This window comes from Arachis hypogaea, chromosome 18, assembly GCF_003086295.3.
Source record: "Arachis hypogaea cultivar Tifrunner chromosome 18, arahy.Tifrunner.gnm2.J5K5, whole genome shotgun sequence".
Taxonomy (NCBI): Eukaryota; Viridiplantae; Streptophyta; class Magnoliopsida; order Fabales; family Fabaceae; genus Arachis; species Arachis hypogaea.
The window spans coordinates 318,430-339,261 of NC_092053.1; the positions used below are offsets into that span (position 1 = coordinate 318,430).

Here is a 20,832-nt window from a genome sequence, read left to right on the forward strand (position 1 = left end):
ATCTATACAATAGCGTATCATTGATAGTCGAGTGTGCTTATCATCTCCCTTCCCTGTCGCCTCGCATATAAAATACTTCTATTTCTGCAAGTTCAAGTGTCCTATTTATAAATATATAAGCATAAACATAAATAAATAAATATGAATATATCTGTAGAGAGAGAAAGTGGCGTGTGTGAAGCGAGAGAGTGAGTATATAATAGGCCATTAGTTCCAAGAGAGAGAAAAGTCCAAATAGAAGCGAAGAGAGAGAAAGGTTTGGGGGTTTGGGGTTTGAGTTCTGGTGTGTGTTGGTGTTGGTGGTGCCTTTGTTGGGTTCCATATTCGGGGTCCCTTTCTTCCCATGTGTGGAGCTCTGCACGAAGGTGAGAGCTTCTCAAACTTTCTCTCTCTCTCTCTTTCAGTTTCCGAATCTGTTGCTTTAAACTTTAAAGTCTTTGTAGCTTTTTCCCGACGTAGTATTTTAATTTCGACTTTTTATTTTTTTGTTGGCTTGTTTTGTTTTTCCTTTTTGAACACTTTTATCAGCTGCATCTTGGATTCCCCTGTGAGATTAAAGCTGCTTTCCTTGTCTCCCTTTGATCCAAGAGTCAAATTGTTTTCTCTTTCATTTTCTCCCCCAAAACCTGATTTACACTATCTTCCTGCTTTTACTCCATAAATGCTTTTCTGTTGCTACTTGAATGATTTCATTCTCGGTCTGGATTTTAGTTTATTTTTTATACACTTTTTTTAGACTGTTTGTAGCTGGTAGGTATGGAATTTCTCTAAGCTTTTTCTTTGTAAATTATTATCTGTTCTTATTTTACAATATTTTGAGATAAAAATGGGATTTTTGTGGCAGATCTAGTTTAGAGTTGCTCATTTGGGTGCATATCTAATCGAAGGACGTGGCGGTTACGATGTCGTCCCTCAGTAGGGAGTTGGTGTTCCTGATCTTGCAGTTTCTGGACGAGGAAAAGTTCAAAGAGACTGTTCATAAGTGGGTTTTCTTGCATTATAGTTTCTTATTTGTTGTTGTTTTCGGTTATGTGCAATTTGTTTATTTTTTCACATTAATTGATTAATCTTTTTGTTTTTATGGGAAAAAAAGGCTTGAACAGGAGTCTGGGTTTTTCTTTAACATGAAGTATTTTGAGGATGAAGTGCACAATGGCAATTGGGATGAGGTTGAGAGGTATCTCTCTGGTTTCACTAAAGTAGATGATAATAGGTACTCTATGAAGATATTTTTCGAGATAAGGAAGCAGAAGTACCTGGAGGCATTGGATAAGTAAGTTCACTAAAGTTCACATTTGCATTCTGTTGACACAATAGAATGTGTATGTAACTTGAGCTGTTTTATGTTCTGTTAGGCATGATCGGTCCAAGGCTGTAGAGATATTGGTGAAGGATTTGAAGGTCTTTGCAACATTTAATGAAGAACTTTTTAAGGAAATCACACAGCTTTTGACATTGGAGAATTTCAGGTAAGAATATATATTTTTAGCTCTGGTTTTCGGGGTTAAACCTCTGTAAGATGATGCAGACATTGACTTTATGGTATCATAGGGAAAATGAACAATTGTCTAAATATGGCGATACGAAGTCTGCAAGAGCAATCATGTTGGTTGAGCTAAAAAAACTAATCGAAGCAAATCCTTTATTCCGTGACAAGTTGCAATTTCCCAACCTTAAAAACTCAAGGTTACGTACTCTCATCAATCAAAGGTAATTATCCGAAGTCCAATGTACTGGTTTGTCTATCAATGTTGAATAAGAACTAGAGCAGTGAGTTAACCTTAGAGTTCATGGAGCTGATGTCCCATATTCATATATCATATTTCTTTTTCCTTGGCTTATGCATGCATCATTGTATTTTTCTTTGCTATTAAATGATAAATCATTCTTTTGAAGTGAAGCTACCTCATATGCTTTGGCTCCGAAGAGTTTCTATATACAGCCGATTTGGTTATGTTGTTTTGTATTAATGGATAACTGGTTATGTTTTCTGTTTTCTTATTTCAAAAATAAAATCACAGCTTGAATTGGCAGCATCAACTTTGTAAGACTCCACGTCCAAATCCAGATATAAAAACACTTTTTGTGGATCACTCATGTGGACAACCCAACGGTGCAAGAGCTCCATCTCCTGCTAATAATCCACTACTAGGATCCTTGCCGAAGGCTGGAGGGTTTCCTCCTCTTGGTGCACATGGGGTGGGCTACTTTACTGATTTGGTTTCGTAGGCATTACATATTGTTATCTTTTGGTTCTTATTTTGGTGCTGGACTATTCTGTGGTTAATGTGTATAGCCTTTTCAACCTACTCCAGCACCTGTGCCAACACCCCTGGCTGGTTGGATGTCGAATCCTACCACTGTAGCACATGCTGCAGTTTCTGGAGGAGCCACTATAGGTCTTGGTACTGCTACAGGTCTTGGTGCACCATCAATCCCTGGTAATACATTTTCTTGCGGCCTGTTATTCTCGAGTTTGTAGTGGTTTTAACATCTAATTGGCTATGGTTCTAAATTCAATCTCTTACTTCTAACAAGTTTCATTGTCTTGTTTAAGCTGCTTTGAAGCACCCTAGGACCCCTCCAACTAATCCTTCTGTTGACTACCCATCTGGAGATTCAGATCATGTCTCTAAGAGAACAAGACCAATGGGAATGTCGGATGAGGTAATCTGATACCACTTAGGGAAAAAAAAATCACTAGTGGTCTTATAATTCTTATCTATACAAATTTTTACAACTCACATTTCTGGCATCAACTTTTCATCATGTTGTGCAGGTAAATCTTCCTGTCAATGTGTTGTCAGCCACGTTCCCAGGTCATGGTCATGGACAGGCTTTTAATGCACCAGATGACTTGCCAAAGACTGTTATGCGGACTCTGAACCAGGGTTCATCTCCTATGAGCATGGACTTCCATCCAGTTCAACAGACTATACTTCTTGGTCTGCTGCCTTTCTAAGACCTTTCAATAGTGTTTTTCACTTGAGTTAATTGTGTGTATTTGATGTTATTGTTCTCAGATAAACATAAGTTCTTCCTTCTTTTCATGCAATGTGTCAGTTGGTACAAATGTTGGGGACATTGCTTTGTGGGAAGTGGGTTCTAGGGAGCGGTTGGTCTTGAGGAATTTCAAAGTTTGGGATCTTAGTGCTTGTTCAATGCCTTTTCAGGTTCCCCTTTTCTCCTTTATACATGAATTTTTATACCAAGCCCGGCTACTTGTAACTTATAGTTACTGAAATAAAGCTATATATGTTCAATTCAGGCTGCTCTTGTCAAAGATCCAGGTGTTTCTGTCAACCGTGTGATTTGGAGTCCAGATGGTGCTTTATTCGGTAAGTTGAAAGTTTTTAAATTATTTGTTTAAGATATTCTCTAATGTATACTTTCTGAAGTCAGCGCAACCAATCATTAATATGACTTTGTTCAACAAACAGGAGTTGCTTACTCAAGGCACATTGTTCAGATATACTCTTATCATGGTGGCGATGAAGTACGGCAGCACCTGGAGGTAGACACAAACATTTGCATGCATACACATTGGAGAATTCTATCTTCTTACATTAGATTTTACTTATAACCATTTGTAATGCTTACTTTTGAATCCCTTTTGTAGATTGATGCTCATGTTGGTGGAGTAAATGACTTAGCATTTTCCCATCCAAATAAACAACTATGTGTGATAACTTGTGGTGATGATAAGACCATTAAGGTTGGTTTTTGTCAAAGCATGGACTTGGTTTTCTGAAGTGGAGATGACAACATATTTTGCTAACTAAGTTATTTAACTTTAGGTGTGGGATGCTGCTACGGGTGCAAAGCAGTATACCTTTGAAGGTCACGAGGCTCCAGTTTATTCTGTCTGCCCACATTATAAAGAAAACATTCAGGTAGAAGTCTAGATTCATATGTTTGGGGAAATTCACTCGAGTCTGTTTGTGCGATTCCTCTAGCTCCATTTGCAGACTAACTCGGTTTTTATGTTGTAGTTCATCTTTTCAACAGCATTAGATGGAAAGATAAAAGCATGGTTGTATGACAATTTGGGATCTCGTGTTGATTATGATGCTCCTGGTCGTTGGTGCACCACCATGGCCTATAGCGCTGATGGTACAAGGTCCATATTCTCAACCTTGGATTCTTATGTTGATCTCAATCTTTTTATATGGTTGAAAATTATAGTACGTGTTTTTTACATTCATTGTTTCTGCTCTGAATATATACTATAGGCTCTTTTCATGTGGGACAAGCAAGGATGGGGAATCGTCTATTGTTGAGTGGAATGAAAGCGAGGGAGCTGTTAAAAGGACCTATCAAGGATTTCGCAAACGATCTTTGGGTGTTGTACAATTTGATACAACCAAAAATCGATTTTTGGCTGCGGGTGATGATTTCTCCATTAAGTTCTGGGATATGGACAATATTCAGCTTTTGACACAAGTTGATGCTGATGGGGGTCTCCCTGTAAGTTTCATTATTTTATTTCAAATTGCAGAGCTGGTCTCTGCAAACACTAGTTGCTAATTATAACCTTATCTGAATTCTAGGCAAGTCCACGGATTCGTTTCAACAAGGATGGAGCTCTTTTAGCTGTCTCGGCAAATGAAAATGGAATTAAAATCTTAGCCAATGCAGATGGTATGCGCTTGTTGCGTTCATTAGAGAATTCTATGTATGATGCATCAAGAACGTCAGAAGCCATGGCAAAGGTAGACTTGTAGTCATTATACTTCAATTGGTTGTCATTAATAAGATATAGGCTAACATGAATTTTGTGGTTGTGGCAGCCTACAATAAATCCAATTTCCGCAGCTGCTGCCAGTAGTGCTGCACTTTCAGAAAGGGTCCCATCTGTGGTAGCTATGGCTGGAATGGTCTGTTTTTCTTGCAGCTCCTCTTTTGAAATTTATTTATTTATATTTTTGTAGATGAATATACAATTCTTATTTGTACCAGTGTGTATACTTTCTTCTGCCCCCTTCCCTTCAAAAGGGGAGTGGCATTTTACTGTAGTTCTTATGATGTATTTATTATCATTGCAAGTGTTTTGGTGTTAGTATTAATTTAAGTACCTGTGGATTTCAACTCATCAGAATGGAGATGCCCGAAACTTGGGAGATGTTAAACCTAGAATAAGTGAAGAATCCAATGATAAGTCAAAAATATGGAAGCTTACTGAAATCAGTGAACCATCTCAATGTAGATCCTTAAAGCTACCTGAGAATGTACGAGTAACTAAGGTATGTTGTTTACCTTAGGCATACAATATTGAAAGTTTAGTGAAACTTAGTTGTTTTATAAATCATTTTAATACCTGGATATCTTTCTCTTTCTTATAAAAGAAATTTTAGTATGAAGAGAAGAAAGGAAAATTAAAAGTAAAATAAACCTCACCTGCAATTTCCTGGATAAGTGCTACCTTTGGTGGATAATGTTAAGCCCTCCCTCTAGTTTCCTTCTTCTAACCCCCTTTACCCTCTTCAAACTAAGTAATCTGATAATCTCTATCCCTATTATGACAGATATCAAGGTTGATATACACTAATTCAGGCAATGCTATTCTGGCATTAGCTTCAAATGCCATTCATCTGCTTTGGAAGTGGCCGCGAAGTGACCGTAATTCTTCTGGCAAGGTGTGATAATATGTGAAGTTACTTATGCCAACTGATTACTTGTGATTTGGGGACTTGGGAATGAATACATGATGTTTACATTTCTTTGTGTAGGCCACTGCCAGTGTGCCACCTCAGCTATGGCAACCTTCAAGTGGCATCCTGATGACAAATGACATTGGTGATAGCAATACTGAGGATGCTGTTCCTTGCTTTGCTCTTTCTAAAAATGATTCTTATGTAATGTCAGCATCAGGGGGGAAGATTTCTCTGTTCAATATGATGACTTTTAAGGTGAGCTATAAGTCCTAGTCATCATCATTATTCAAGACTGTATTTGGCTTGTAACTGACCAATTTCAATCTTGCCCCAAGTGCAGACAATGACTACTTTCATGCCTCCACCACCTGCTGCAACCTTTCTTGCTTTCCATCCTCAGGATAACAATATCATTGCTATAGGCATGGATGATTCTTCAATTCAGATATATAATGTCCGTGTAGATGAGGTATGATTGCTGTTCATAAACTGTTTCTGCCAACTTATGATTTGTGTAATTTGGTGTTTATGCATAGCTTTCTTATTTGCAGGTTAAAAGTAAACTCAAAGGCCACACTAAAAGAATCACAGGTCTTGCTTTCTCTCATGTATTGAATGTCCTAGTTTCTTCTGGGGCAGATGCTCAGGTAATAGTCGTTAGATTTGCCTCCAGAATCTGTTTGATGATTAAGTTGCATTAAAGGAACTAGTTTTGGAGATCCAAATAGTTCTCATCAATTAATGGCCTACTTTGAGCTTGATGTTGGCAATGCAATTGTCATTAGTTGTCATACGGGAATTTATTCATCTAATGTGCAGATTTGTGTGTGGAATACTGATGGATGGGAGAAACAGAAGACTAGATTCTTGCAACTTCCTGCTGGAAGGACTCAACCAGTGCAGGCAGATACACGTGTACAGTTTCATCAGGATCAGATACGCTTCTTGGTTGTACATGAAACGCAGCTTGCAATTTATGAAGCAACGAAACTAGAATGTCTAAAGCAGGCAAATTCATTTAGCTGAGTTTTATATTTACTGCACATATTTTATTTATTTGGTCTTTTATCTGATAAATCATGCTAAATTTGCAGTGGTTTCCACAAAGTTCTGCTGCACCTATATCGCATGCAACTTTCTCATGCGATAGTCAGCTCATATACGCCAGCTTCTTAGATGCAACAGTCTGTGTGTTTAGTGCTTCAAACCTCAGATTACGCTGTCGAGTCAATCCTTCTGCATATCTTTCTGCAGGTGTCAGGTAATGCCTTGTTTGATGGATGTTGTATCTAAGTTTGCAAGACGTTTCTTTCCTTGCATTATTAATTTGTTTCTCAGTTATAATTTTGCAAATACAGAACATTTTATAGGTACAAATTTCATGTAGAATTGCTTAATTTATAATCGTTATTCATTCTCTATTGGAAGCAAGCAGCTTGATACTCTGCTTTGAAGTCCTTCAAAGTCCACAGTAGTTGTATTTCAACCTGTATCATCTGTTACCTCTTTTCAGCTATTCTGTTTTATGCTATAAAGACGATCTGATTGAGGTCGGTAACATTTTACTATTGTTGTCTGTGCCAGCAGTTCTAACGTACAACCGCTTGTAATCGCTGCACATCCACAAGAACCAAATCAATTTGCAGTTGGACTTTCGGACGGTGGAGTGCATGTGTTTGAGCCCCTTGAGTCTGAAGGAAAATGGGGCGTGCCTCCACCCATTGAGAATGGGTCAGCAAGCAATGCAGCAGCTGTCTCAGTTGGTGCTTCTTCAGAAGAAGCTGCCCAGAGATGATCCAAAGTAACAGCCAAAGACAAGTTTCTTTTACATACTTGGCTTGCTGGCCCTTTCAAGAAGCAACCCACTAGTTTATGTGCTGTATTTAAATGCAATTGCCAATACGTCTCAAATTCTTTTCTTTTCTTTAAGTTAAATGATGATATTTATAGATGTAGGATATGTTGAGTACTTCCGCCAAGTAACATTGGTTGGTCCATCTCCATCCTAACTTGTTCTTTTGTGTAGTCATGTTAAGTATAAACTACCGTCGCTTTCTAACTTGGCCAATCTTATCTTTATCTTCCTCATCGCCAACACTGATTTGATAATTTAGACATTGAATTATTGTATATTTACACTTGCAAATCCAGATGAATTACAATGGCGAGTCTAACAATAAGTCAACAAACATTGTAAAACGTACGTACAATCAGGATATAATAATCCTAAACTAGTCTTCAGGGCGAAAGCTTACGAGATTCGGGAGATATTTTGATTTAAGTTCCTTAACGTCATTTGCTGTCACCTCACATGACTCCATTGACAAAGACCTCAACTTGTGTAGTGTTTTCAGATGCTGCAGCCCATCACGCGTGATCCTCGAATTTGAAACATTCAAAGAAACCAAACTAGTAAGCCCTGAAAATAGAGGTGGAATTGCATGCATAATATGAGCACTAAAAATAGGACACTGATTACAGACCAAACAAGAACATGCTCATGATCATGTTTTTCTCAAACAGAACAATGTACCCGAAATTAAGTGGAGTGCAGTGTCTGTGAGGTTGGAGTTTTGTGATAAGTTCAAGAACATAAGAGACGAAAGATTTTTTATATTTTTCACACCATCATCGGTCAATCCTCCACCGCATATTTCCAGCGACTGCAAGCTCTTAAAGTCTGTTTTCCATATAAATTAAACAAAGTTAGTAAAGATATGATCCAAAATCCAAATAATTCAAGCGGGATACATTCAAAGTATCAAAATCACTCTGAGAAATTAAAACAGTTGTTACTTTTGAGGTAGTTTGTTCCAAAATCTGTGATCTGTACCCCAAACAAATCCAGGTCAGTAAGCCCGGACAAACCTGCATGAGCATGGATGATGGAGATTATTGGTAACAACAGAAAGAGAGATAAAAAGAAAAAGAAAATCATTGCATAGAAACGTACTTGCAAGGGTAGCGAGTCCATAATCAGTAACACGGCGAGCATCCAAATTGAGTGACTTGAGAGATGACAGTCCACACAATTCACTTATACCACTATCACTAATCATTGTGAATGACACATTTAGTTTCTCCAGACTAGACATTCCTATACCAACAAAATATAAAATGAATAAATAGAATATCACTATAAAAAGATGTTCACAGAATTCTACTTACTCTATGATATATAGCTCATGCATAGATAAATATATTATATGATCAGTTCAGGAAATAAACATGGCTGCATACTAAACCTGATAAATGTTGAAGTCCACTGCTTCCAATTTCTGTATCAGAGAGTTCCAGACATTTTAATTGCTGATGTCCTAAAATATATAAGCATTCAAATTATTGTAAATCCATTAAGCAAGGAGCGGATATGTGAATTTTCAATGACAAAACACATGCATGCAAAATAACCTAATAGATGCTTGGTGCATACTTCTAAGGCTTTTTGGATTTTCTTTCCTTAAGTTTGTGGCAAATTACCATCCAAAGCATATTTATGTAATAAATTCGAACATAAGTAATTAAGTACCTGCCAGGTGGACCAATCCATCATCATCAATTCTGCATGAATCAAGGTTCAAGCTCTTCAACTTTGTCAGTCCTGCTTGATAAAAAAGGGTACATAAATTGGTATTCAATTCAAACCTAGCAAATATGATGTTACTGAGTAGCACTGTATCGGAAATGTTATGCATACGAAATTAATACTCAATGACTGCAAGCAAGAATACAAGATTATGGGTCAAATTCCGCAATATTTCAACAATCATCACCTTTCAAGTGTCCTAGACATGGATTTGTTATTTCATTAAATCCCAAGTTTAACACTTCCAAATTTTCCAGTCCTGACAGATATAAAGAAAACAAACAAAAGAAGCCAATAATACAAACTTAGTATTCACAACCAAAAAGTGAAACCCAATAAGTATATATTGAGTAGCTAGCTGTACAAGTGACAAGTCTACAACTTACGTGAAAACATTTCACATCCATTGTTAGTAAAATTGCATCTACTGATATTCAAGTTCGAGAGGGCTGGAAGCTCTGGCAGAAAACAATCAACCACAATATTAACTTGTTGCTTGAATGATTCTTTAGTTAATCTTAAATCCAACAAAGAAAGTTCTGTAAAAAGTAACGTCAGTTGGTTCAACCTGAAACCTTCAATTTTTAAATGAATAAGAAGATACACCTAAAGCTCTTTGGCATAGATATTATCAAGATAAACTTATTCCTCCCCTCACAAAATAAATAAATAAATAAATAAGGTCTGTGAAGTGATTCAACCTGCAAGAGTATCCAAGCATGCAGCTGTTACAAAGCAGCCTTCCAAATTTAACAGAGCAAGATTTTGTAGCCCTGAAATGAGGCAAGGAAAGAAGATGAGCATGAAATTATCAAATTCATTTCTCTTAAATTGTTAATCAGAAACACTCATACACAAGACATTTGGATGCCATTAACACAATATCAGTGCATTGTGGAAACAAATCTAGTGGCTATATGTTGGAACAGTTCTACAATGCAATGCACAATACCTTTTAGAAAACGGATGCCAATATCTGTGACTTTACTGGAGGAAATCTCAAGACTTTTCAGGTTTGTAAGCTCTGCAGGTAAATTCAATGAAAAATCTGTTCTGTTACTCATCTCACCATGTATGCTTGTGCAGTGAATGTAATAATTAGAATATCAGTGACTTTGGCTCACATACGGAAGAATATGAAACCAACCTGATAGAGGTTTCATATCGACATCTATTATGCAATTACACCACTTCAGATTCAGAGATTCCAACTTGGTTAAACCTGAAAAGCATGGACCATATCCTTGAATTGTGATGTGCAAACAAAACTTTGAACTGTACAACATTATGGTAAGGTATGAAACTCACTAACTTAACAACATTAACAATAAAAGAATTGAACCTCAATTTTTCTCAATTAGAATAACAAAAATGCTATTTGCACACCAAAATCACATACTAAAATCAACCACCATGTATTTATATATAAATACATGTGTAGTTTAACTCATTTTTAATGTATATTTTGTATTCCAATGTATATTCTATCTTGGTGGCTAGTGGCTACACCTAGCATGGTTGTTATAATAACTCAAACAATTATGTTCATTTTTTTTCTTTCATCCAATGACAAATGACTTGAACCAAAGAGTAAAATGATATTATCTCCTTCATGTTTTCCCAAAGTTGAATATATGAAACGACCTTGAAGATGAACAAGGCCTCCATGAATCCCAGGACATCTCTCCAAATTCAAGTTGACCAAGTTAACTAGACCAGAAAGAGCACTCATTCCTTCAGCAGAAATTGCATGGTTTCTTCCAAAACTCAAACTCGTCAAGTTTGTCAGGCCTGCAAGAGTTTTATTATTGTCAGATGTAAACCTTGAGGGCATAAGAAGATTCTTATCCTTTATATGCAGATCAATAAAATTCAGAGCCACATAGATTGTAAGAATAGCATACCACAGATATAGAGCAGCCCATGATCTGAAATTAGGTCACAGAGATTAAGATTTAGAGAAATGATATGTTTAATTACCTTGTTGCAGATAGCTGAGTCCATAGTCAGTGAGTTGAGAGGCTGATAGATCCAGATGAAGCAGAGATGAACCTTGTGATGAGACGATATCCATCCAAGAATCATCCACAACATCAGCATCATATTCTCCCAAGTAAATATCCTGTCAAACAATAACATGATCATCCACAAGTACACAGTACACACAATTGTTGACCTAATAATAGCTAATACCTGGAGGGAGCAATGTCGAAAAGCTTGGAGGGAAGGGCGCGTGAGACGACGAGAGAAAAGTAGGTTGTTGAAAATTTGCTGAGTTAAATCCGGTGGGAGTTCAGAAAAGGTATGATATTGAAGTATGTCCTGTACAGGAAGGAAAGAATGAGTTAGTGATCACCAAAGAGAAACAAAACGATAATGGTGGAAGGTGGAAGGTGGAGGAGCACCTGGGTGGCTGCGTGGATGCACAAATTGAGAAGTGATGGACAGTGTTGGCCCTTTTGTGGATAAGAAGCCCAAGATTTGAACAATTTGGAGCTGCAAAGACGCTTGTGTGCATCTTCTCTACCAGAAACCACCATCGGATTCTGATTCTGATTCTGATTCTTAGCAGTTGACAGTTATGAGAAAGAATGGGGTCGAGTTTGGTATTATGGAAAAGGAGTTACCAAGTTGGAAGGGGATGGGAATGTGAATGGGACCCACGACATCAACATGAACACTTGACATCTCAATTCAAAATAAGTAGTAACTTGTAACGGAATGCATTCATGAATAAGAAAAATATCAGTGACAGTGACAGGAGCCAGTTAAAGTTACGTATTTATCTTCCTTATTATTATTTTATGAAAAAATCTAGGGATCCGACAACTTTTGTGTTTTGTGACGAACACCTAATAAAAAAATGAGTAATTTCTCATCGTTAGATGTAATTCTATACCATTAAAAATATTATTGATAGTCAATTGATAATTATAAAACAAAAAAAATTACTATCTCTAACACTTCTCTTATATGTTTCTGTTATTAATATACGTGATTCTTTTATAGAAAAATATAGGTAACCAATAATATTTTTGAACAATATATGAACAATGTGAATTAATAGGATTAAAAGAGTAAATTAATCTTAAATTTAATTAGTAGTATTAAATTAGGATGTAATGTATTTTTATTTAATTAGTAATTATTCATGTTGTTCAAAATGATCATTGTTTACCTAGCATTCTCCTTTTTTTTATTAATATACGTGATTTTTCGTTAACGCAAAACTGTCAAAAGTCAAATGGGCCAATTTATTTTGGGCCCAACAGCCAAGCCTTCAAGCAGTGCCAAAAGCCCAAAAGTATGGCGGCAAAAAAAAAACTATGGCGGTTTGTTACGCATTTTCCCTGTTTCAGCAGTTGGTGCCTTGCAGTTCCACTACTCTCTTCTCGAATTGAGTAGTAAAGTTCGTATTTGGTATCGAAGATGATGGAAGAAGATGATGATTACGTGGAGTACGTGCCGGTGGCGAAGCGCAGGGCCATGCAAGCACAGAACATCCTTCAACAAAAAGGGAAGTACTTTGTTTCTTCTTCCTCCTCCTCCTTCGTTGGCGATGATGCGAGCGAAGCGAAACCGAGCCTTCTGGTTAAGGCTTCGCAGCTGAAAAAGGAACAGCCGGAGATCAGTGCTACGGAGCAGATTCTTCAACAAGAGCAGGAGATGCTCGACAATTTGCCTGACAGAAAAACCCTTTTGTCCGTTCGTGAATTGGCGAAGGGAATCACTTACTCTGAGCCTCTGCCAACTGGGTGGAAACCACCTCTGCGCCTGAGAACCATGCCCAAAAGGGAAACTGATTTGATCCGGAAACAGTGGCATATCATTGTTGACGGTGAAGATGTCCCTTGCCCTGTTAAGAATTTCAAGGACATGAGGTTCCCTGATCCCATCTTAAACAAGCTCAGAGCAAAAGGGATACTTCAACCGACTTTCAGGTGCAGGGCCTTCCTGTCATTCTATCAGGAAGAGATATGATTGGCATTGCTTTCACCGGCTCTGGCAAGACTCTTGTCTTTGTGCTTCCAATGATCATGCTGGCATTGCAGGAGGAGATTATGATGCCGGTTGTTCCCGGAGAAGGCCCTTTTGGATTGGTTGTTTGCCCATCTAGGGAACTTGCAAGGCAGACTTATGAAGTTGTTGAGCAGTTCTTGAAGCCTTTGAGGGAAGCCGGTTATCCGGAGCTGAGGCCGTTGCTTTGTATTGGTGGGATGGACATGAGATCACAGGTGGATGTTGTGAAGAAGGGTGTTCATATTGTTGTTGCCACTCCTGGAAGATTGAAGGATTTGCTGGCAAAGAAGAAGATGAATCTTGACAGTTGTAGGTACTTGACACTGGATGAGGCTGATAGGTTGGTGGATTTGGGGTTTGAGGATGACATTAGAGAAGTCTTTGATCACTTCAAAGCTCAGAGGCAGACCCTTCTGTTCTCTGCCACCATGCCAACCAAAATCCAGAACTTCTCAAGAAGCGCTTTGGTGAAGCCAGTTATAGTGAATGTGGGAAGGGCAGGGGCTGCAAATCTTGATGTGATTCAGGAGGTAGAGTATGTCAAGCAAGAGGCCAAAATAGTGTATCTCCTTGAGTGCCTCCAGAAAACCCCACCACCTGTTTTGGTGTTCTGCGAAAACAAGGCTGATGTGGATGACATTCATGAATATCTTCTAATGAAAGGAGTGGAGGCAGTCGCGGTTCATGGAGGCAAGGATCAAGAAGAGCGAGAGTATGCCATTGCGGCCTTTAAGTCTGGAAAGAAAGATGTGTTGGTTGCAACTGATATCGCGTCGAAGGGTCTGGATTTTCCTGATATTCAGCATGTCATCAATTATGACATGCCGGCTGAAATCGAGAATTATGTGCATAGAATTGGAAGGACTGGAAGATGTGGCAAGACTGGCATAGCAACCACTTTCATAAACAAGAACCAAAGTGAGACAACACTGCTTGATCTGAAACACCTCCTGCAAGAAGCTAAGCAGAGGATTCCTCCAGTTTTGGCAGATTTGATTGATCCCACAGAAGAAAATGATGAGATTACTGGCAAAACTGGTGTCAAGGGATGTGCATATTGTGGCGGTCTTGGTCATCGCATCCGTGATTGTCCTAAATTTGAGCATCAGAAGAGCATGGCGATTGCTAATACTAGGAAGGATTATTTTGGATCTGGTGGCTACAGGGGAGAAATTTGAAGGGTGTTACAATTCTACAGCTAGTTTTTAAACTTTAGTAAGTAGGATATAGTTTATAGCTTCTGTTTGATCCGTTTATGTAATCTAGGATGATCCGAACGTACACAAACATATTCAGTTAAGTCGTTCAGGGAACTGTTAGTGTATGCATTTCCAGATCGTGTATGCCATAAGCCCATAACAGAAGACTTGCTCATGTAACTATCGAAAAAGTTAACAAGTTTTGTTTTGATTCTGGAATGGCTCACAATGTCTTAAATCAACTTCTTAATCAATCAGCTTCACTTCTTCACCTTATAGCCTGCTACAAAATATCTTCTTTCCCACGTTCAATCATTAAGGAGCTTGAAATTAATCTCTTATTCACTAATCACTTGCTTTGTTCGGATTCCACATGTACTAGCAACTTAGGATGGTAATTAGACATTAGAGTAGCATACTAGCATAACCGATCTGAGCATTGAACATAATAAGGTATGTGTATGCGGCCCAATATAGAAGTGGAAGCACTACTATCGAAGCGTGCTGAATGGCAGACTTCGACTATGATTTCAAACCATAGCTTATTATGAATAAATGTTCGAGTTATGGTATATGTACACCAAAGTCAGCCACCAGTATAAAATATATGTTGGAGTACAATTCGACTTTGATCGTTATGGACTGGTACCGCGATCTAGTCCTAGGCAGGCAGACCTTATTTTAACAGCGGGCACAGTAACTATGAAAATGGCTCCTTCACATATTAAAAATAAATTAAACCACATATGTATTTATATACAAATACATTGGTGTTTAATTTTAGTGGCTAATTTTGATGTACAAATAGTATTTCTCTAAATATTTTTATGACAATCTTTTTTTTGAATTAGAGTGGTTTTATTTATGCATGTTTGTACGAGGTGCACTTCATCTTGCATGGCACTTCATCTTGCATGGTTATGTTTAGAATCTTTAAGAATCAAAATTCTCCATGTAACAGTTTTTCCATTTCACTTTAAGATAGTACTAGAAGATCAACATAAATTGTGTAAGTCATAACATTAAAAGTTCAAACATGTTGAAGTGAAAAATTTGTTTCTTGGTTAGGGTGGGATTTGCTTTGATTTTGGTCTGATTTTGCTTTGGTTTTCACCTTTTTCTTTTTGCTCAAGGAACTTCAATTCTTTTTTTTTTGTTTCCCATGGTATCCCACAATCCGGCAGGTCAATGACTAAACCGTCGCAGTAGTGAGCTCCATTTAAGAGTTTGCCGCTGGCCAATAGGTTGCTGCATGCACAAGGCGGAATTCGAACCCCCGACACTTACTTAAAAGGACTAGTGAACTAACTATTAGACCAACCCAACTTGGTTAACTTCAATTCTATCTCTTGGGCAGTGGCAAAACAAAAACAAACCTCAGTGTAAAACGCCAGATTTCAAGCAAGAAAGTAAAGTTAAGGCCCAATTTATCTGACCAAAATAAGGCCTTAATTGGAAGATGAGATACACTAAAGTTTTACATTGTGATTTGTGACCAAGAAAATAAAAATAAAATGAAATAAGAAGATTTTCATTGTCACATCATATACTAAATTCAGTGAACTGAAGAATATATAATTACCCGGACGAAAAAAACAAAGAATATGTAATTACATGCTATTTACTACGGGTTCAGGTTTATCCAATTCAGGGCTTCACCTTAGACTTAATAAGAGAGAGATGCCTTGTATTCGTTTATGAGGGTTTTAAATATGAGTCATACACACACAAATCAGCACAAAAGTATATATTTTTATTGTCGACTTATCCTTAAAGGATAATCTTTCATTTGTTTAAAAGTCCTCTATAAAACCCAGACACCTAACACTTGTCCATCATATCCATTCAAAGCATATGCAACACAAAAAATACACAAGAAACCAGTTCATCAAATTGGTCATAATTGTTTATATTGGATCAGATTCTGGTACGGTTAAAGCCACTTTAATTTGCTGGGTTGTCTGGCAATAACAAATTATTTTATTGAATTAAAAGACTTACAGTCACAACTACTTCACGTTTCCCTGATTTAGTTACCTTCTCTTATTTAATTTGCTGGCCATCATGATGCTCCCCACGTACGCCTCTCAACATTAATTTTTTTTTTCCCCATAGAAGATAGATCATAAATCACACTATTATGTGCACTTTTTTTTCAAAATAATAATCACTGCAAATATATATGTTGCTGCCTCAATTTACTGAGTATTGTTGTCATAAGGTTTCATGTCAAAGTATATCCATCTATCTATTTAGATATATTAAATCAGAACTCGAAATAATTTTTTAATACATTTTTAATCTTTTATTTTTTTTAGTATTATGCACCATCAACATAAATAGATAATTAGCATAATTTATTTATTATTTAATTGATTAAATTATTTTTTAATTTTAATTAAATTACTTTTACATTTTTTGTTTTTATTTTCATGTATCTCATTATTATAGTTTAGAATTTTTTTATTTTTTTCACTCATGATATTTTTTTAATTATTTTATATTTTTATATTTTTTTATTTTTTATTTTTATATAAGATACTATATGCTGCTTATTATTTTTTGTGTGTGATGGAGAGATGTCTATCACAAAATAATGTGAGAAAAAAAGTGTTTTACGTTGCTGTAGGTTACACAAATGATCTCTCCAATTTCTTTGTATTGTTTTGTTCATAAATTAGACGGTCTGATTTGTGTTTTTGAAAATTAAAAAAATTTTAATATTAAAATTAGACTGTCCAATTTTCGTTTTCAAAAATAAAAAAATTTAAAAGTATAAATCGGACCCTTCAATTTGTAGTTTATTTTTTTTCAAACAAATCGGACCGTTCAATTTGAATAATATCATTAAAAAAAACGCCATATATAAAACAACAACTAATCTTCCAATAACAACGTATTATACATATATTTAATCAATATAAAAAAATTAACTACTATATGCCTTTAATATTAATATTATTTCTCTCCATTAAGTATAAACATAATTCATCTTTTTTATATTCACTCTTTCTTTATGATTACCTTATAGAATTATAACTTAGATTCTTATTCATTTTTTTTCTCACTCTTATAGTATTTATTTTTTTTTAAGTTACTCTGTACTTTTTATATTCTTATTCTTTACTTTTATATAAGATATATACTATATGATTTCAATGTTATTGTTATTTCTCTTTAATAGATATAAATTGAGTAATAAAACATAATTCATCATTTTCTTTCATACTTACTCATTTTTATATTTATTATATAAATCAACATTCACTTCACACATTTTTTTTATCTCATCTATCTTTTCACAAAATTTCATACTTCTTATTTTTTCTCATTCTTACTAATATTTTGCATAAATATTTAAAAAATTTGGTTAATGACTACAATTTTTTTTTAATTTCTAAACATATGTGTTAGATAATAAATTTCTAGAAAGGTTACTCTCCACAGAAACACAAAAGTCAAGACAGCTTATTCTCATATTCTTAGTTTTCTTTCTTCGATTGCATCACTAAATTTATGGAAGCATATGCTCTTGGATATTGGTGCCTTATCCTCTTCCGTGCGTAAAATGAAGTTGATTAGTGAAATCAAAAGTCTAATTCTGATTTTTTTTTTCCATCCCTTTTTGTGGGGCAAAGTGATGCATGATGCTAGCTAGGATAGTTCTTCTCAAAGTAAACTCATGGTGGTTGTAACCATGGAATCTTAAAAGGGTGCCGCGGAATTAATCACGTTGAAAATACTGTCTCCTCCTTCATTATTATTAGAGCTTATTATCTAGCTTCTAGATCATTTGCCTCTCAAAAACTGGCCTATAAACTACAGATAGCTCAAGTTTGCAATGAGAAAACAAATTAAAGAAACACATTATATAATTGATGAAGATAAATAGATTAACTTATATAAGTTCATAAAGTATGTTATCTTGATTCATATAAAATTAAATCTAGAGATGGATATGAAGAGGTGGATAAGGTGAATCTAATGTGGGAAGAGGTAATATAAATGAAATTGTGTCAAGGTCCCTGTCAAATAAGGGAATTGTTAAATAAACAATAACCATCTTAAATAATATGAACAACCACTAATCAAATAAAAATATATTATATTTTAAATTATTTATCTAAATCTTAATATTAAAATAACCATCCGTACAGTTAGTGAAATGAACATACGATATATCTATTATTCATATTATTTAATATTTTCATTGTCTACCCGTACTTTTCTGTCAAATAATCTCTCTTACCTTGTGAATGCATGATGTTGGCCTATATGGGCACACAATAGAAAGCATGTCAGAAATAAAATAAAGGAGAAGCAATTAGAAAAGAAAAGAAGGGTAAAGCAAATGAAGTGCAAATAATAGAAGCAAAACCAAAAAGAAAGGCCTGAGACTGAGACAAGTACTATTTTTTTTTCCCCTGAATGTCAAAGTGCAATCCCTCACGCAAACTCTAAAGAGAAAAAAGCTGCAACCAAATTTAACAAGCCACTGCAATGGCAATGGCAATAGCAATGGGCATGCATTGAAATATTTATTTTTATCATTATAAAAATATGATACTATTTTTGTTTATAAAAAAAAAGAGAGAATCAGAAATCACATAAGTGAAACCATAAGCTAAGGACCTAAGGTGGTATCTGAGACAGTGACCTAACTATGCGAGTGTTGCAGTGCAAAATAGTGGTGGTTCCTTTCTGCTAGGTTCTTCAGTGATCCCCCTCTGGCCCCTACCTGGTGATTATTCAAAAATTCAGAGTGCTGGACCACCAATCCATTCATCCTCAGTCTCACTTATTCTTGTTTTCATTGCTTCCAGTAAAAAGTAAATATAAGTAGTGAAATCTCTTTTTGTCATTACTTCATTATTGCTAGCTATCCTATTAGCTTAGCTACCACACTTACTACTACTTAACAAATAAATAGTAAAGTATATTCTGTTATTGCTGTGAAATTGAGTAATGCTGATCCAATCACGAGGAAGTTGTGAAGTTAGCATTAGCAGCATCACTTTTCGTTTTTACAAAGCAGCAGTAGCACTGTCACATTATTATTATTATTAATATTATATATATGCAGCCAAAATTCAGCGTTTCAGTTTGCACTCCATGTGCAGTGCCCTCTGAACACAGTTATGATTACGATCGATTAAAAAAAAGTCAAAAGTGTCACCCAGACTTGTCTGCCTGCCCTCATTATTATTAATTAAACATTAAATAACAGGAAATAGAACAGTAAATCAGAAATTATGAAATTGAACTACATTATTAAAGAAAGGCATATCATATAGTAGTAGTAATTAATTGTTGAATCTTTCTTTAGTGTCCCCTCTATTATTAAAATATTATTTTATAGCGAGCGTATTCTTAACTTACTCTTGGTTTATATATTGATAAGAACTTTGTAACTATGGATAAAAACAAATATAAATAATAAAAATAATATTTTTTTAAATAATTCTAGATTTTTTTCCTAAACTCTTTGTACCATGCTAACATGCTCCCTTACTCGCTAGTCACCCTTAAATATAACATAACATACACACGACACACGACGTTTCATTCCTCGTCAATTAGAAAGAGAGAGAGAGAAGCATGCATATACATAGAGGAAGCTCGTCCTACAGTTGGGATGCAGCAAGAATAGGGAACACGACGTTCGTGCAAGCAGATCCATCAAACTTCAGGGAAGTGGTGCAGAAACTCACCGGAGCACCGAAGAAGAAAGCAGCAGCAGCAAGCTTCAAGCTACAGGAGAGGCGCCACGCCTACGCCGCAAAGAAGCTAGAGCTCACCATAGGCGGCCTCTCAGAAAGGCCACCTTTCTTCACCGACGCCACTACTCCATCATCATCATCCGTATCGTCGGCGTCCCCCGTGTCTCCTCTGCAAATGGAAATGGAAGACAGAGTCATAGCTCACAAAGGCTTCTACTTACTGCCTTCTCCTTCTTCTTCTCATCATTATCGTCACACCACTCCTCAGTTACTCTCCCTCTTTCCTTTGCATAATAACCAAACCAATTCTCACTAAACTAAACCACCTCTCTTGATTTATTTAATTAATAATCTCTCCTAACTCTCTACTCTCTCTACACTTAATTTATCTTGCTTGTTAAATATTTCAGTTTCATTCTTCCATATTTACAATTTGCACGTTAATCATACTTCCGCGAAGCCAACGATATTTGTCAAGATAGAGAAAAAGAAAATCATTCAAAATTTATAAGTTTTATAAAGGCCAATCTAAATGGCAGTGAGGAACAAAGAAGGTGCAATGTAAAACTCTTTTGCGTGATAATTATCGAAAATGCTCCTTATAAAATCTAAAATGCCAAGATTTTGTTTGAGAGACATATATTTGCTTCCAC

At 36.0% G+C, this 20,832-nt stretch overlaps 3 protein-coding genes and 1 pseudogene across 9 annotated transcripts; 3 read left to right on the forward strand and 1 right to left on the reverse strand.

The window, feature by feature from the left end:
- LOC112769299 (topless-related protein 1) lies at positions 1-7,722 on the forward strand. Of its 7 annotated transcripts, none has more exons than XM_025813774.3 (26): positions 1-365; positions 845-982; positions 1,094-1,273; positions 1,356-1,469; positions 1,552-1,710; positions 2,022-2,199; positions 2,297-2,441; positions 2,558-2,667; positions 2,780-2,945; positions 3,064-3,173; positions 3,269-3,338; positions 3,441-3,514; positions 3,620-3,715; positions 3,798-3,893; positions 3,993-4,120; positions 4,233-4,467; positions 4,551-4,712; positions 4,791-4,877; positions 5,097-5,243; positions 5,526-5,636; positions 5,730-5,909; positions 5,995-6,123; positions 6,206-6,301; positions 6,474-6,662; positions 6,749-6,915; positions 7,242-7,722. In XM_025813774.3, the coding sequence occupies exons 2-26, from the start codon at positions 903-905 to the stop codon at positions 7,447-7,449; spliced, it is 3,417 nt and encodes a 1,138-aa protein (XP_025669559.1). In that variant the 5' UTR covers positions 1-365; positions 845-902; the 3' UTR covers positions 7,450-7,722. The 7 variants fall into 7 exon arrangements, with proteins under 7 accessions (XP_025669559.1, XP_072081385.1, XP_025669558.1 ...); XM_072225284.1 differs by having other exon boundaries at positions 95-365; positions 2,316-2,441; XM_025813773.3 differs by having other exon boundaries at positions 97-365; positions 7,239-7,722.
- Positions 7,723-7,755: 33 nt separating this feature from the next.
- On the reverse strand, positions 7,756-11,990 carry LOC112769304 (uncharacterized). The gene is made up of 15 exons (XM_025813778.3): positions 11,646-11,990; positions 11,434-11,562; positions 11,221-11,362; positions 10,885-11,031; positions 10,388-10,462; positions 10,193-10,264; positions 9,942-10,013; positions 9,627-9,698; positions 9,428-9,499; positions 9,184-9,255; positions 8,900-8,971; positions 8,608-8,751; positions 8,451-8,522; positions 8,188-8,334; positions 7,756-8,073 (listed from the first exon to the last, which is right to left on the reverse strand). Exons 1-15 carry the CDS (start codon positions 11,778-11,780, stop codon positions 7,886-7,888), a joined length of 1,611 nt encoding a protein of 536 aa, XP_025669563.1. The 5' UTR covers positions 11,781-11,990; the 3' UTR covers positions 7,756-7,885.
- A 585-nt stretch (positions 11,991-12,575) lies between these two features.
- Positions 12,576-14,673, forward strand: LOC112769302 (DEAD-box ATP-dependent RNA helicase 35-like; annotated as a pseudogene).
- A 5,328-nt stretch (positions 14,674-20,001) lies between these two features.
- LOC112769313 (VQ motif-containing protein 11-like) lies at positions 20,002-20,545 on the forward strand. The gene has a single exon (XM_025813791.3). It carries the CDS (start codon positions 20,058-20,060, stop codon positions 20,493-20,495), a length of 438 nt encoding a protein of 145 aa, XP_025669576.1. The 5' UTR covers positions 20,002-20,057; the 3' UTR covers positions 20,496-20,545.
- The last annotated feature ends 287 nt before the right edge of the window (positions 20,546-20,832 follow it).

Coding starts and splice junctions, on each gene's coding strand:
- LOC112769299 (XM_025813773.3), top strand. CDS start 903: ATGTCGTCCCTCAGTAGGGAGTTGGTGTTCCTGATCTTGCAGTTTCTG. Junction 1,274..1,355: donor TACCTGGAGGCATTGGATAA/GTAAGTTCACTA, acceptor ATGTTCTGTTAG/GCATGATCGGTCCAAGGCTG. Junction 6,916..7,238: donor TATCTTTCTGCAGGTGTCAG/GTAATGCCTTGT, acceptor TGTCTGTGCCAG/CAGTTCTAACGTACAACCGC.
- LOC112769313 (XM_025813791.3), top strand. CDS start 20,058: ATGCATATACATAGAGGAAGCTCGTCCTACAGTTGGGATGCAGCAAGA.
- LOC112769304 (XM_025813778.3), bottom strand. CDS start 11,780: ATGGTGGTTTCTGGTAGAGAAGATGCACACAAGCGTCTTTGCAGCTCC. Junction 8,523..8,607: donor TGGACTCGCTACCCTTGCAA/GTACGTTTCTAT, acceptor ATGCTCATGCAG/GTTTGTCCGGGCTTACTGAC. Junction 8,335..8,450: donor TGGAACAAACTACCTCAAAA/GTAACAACTGTT, acceptor TATGGAAAACAG/ACTTTAAGAGCTTGCAGTCG.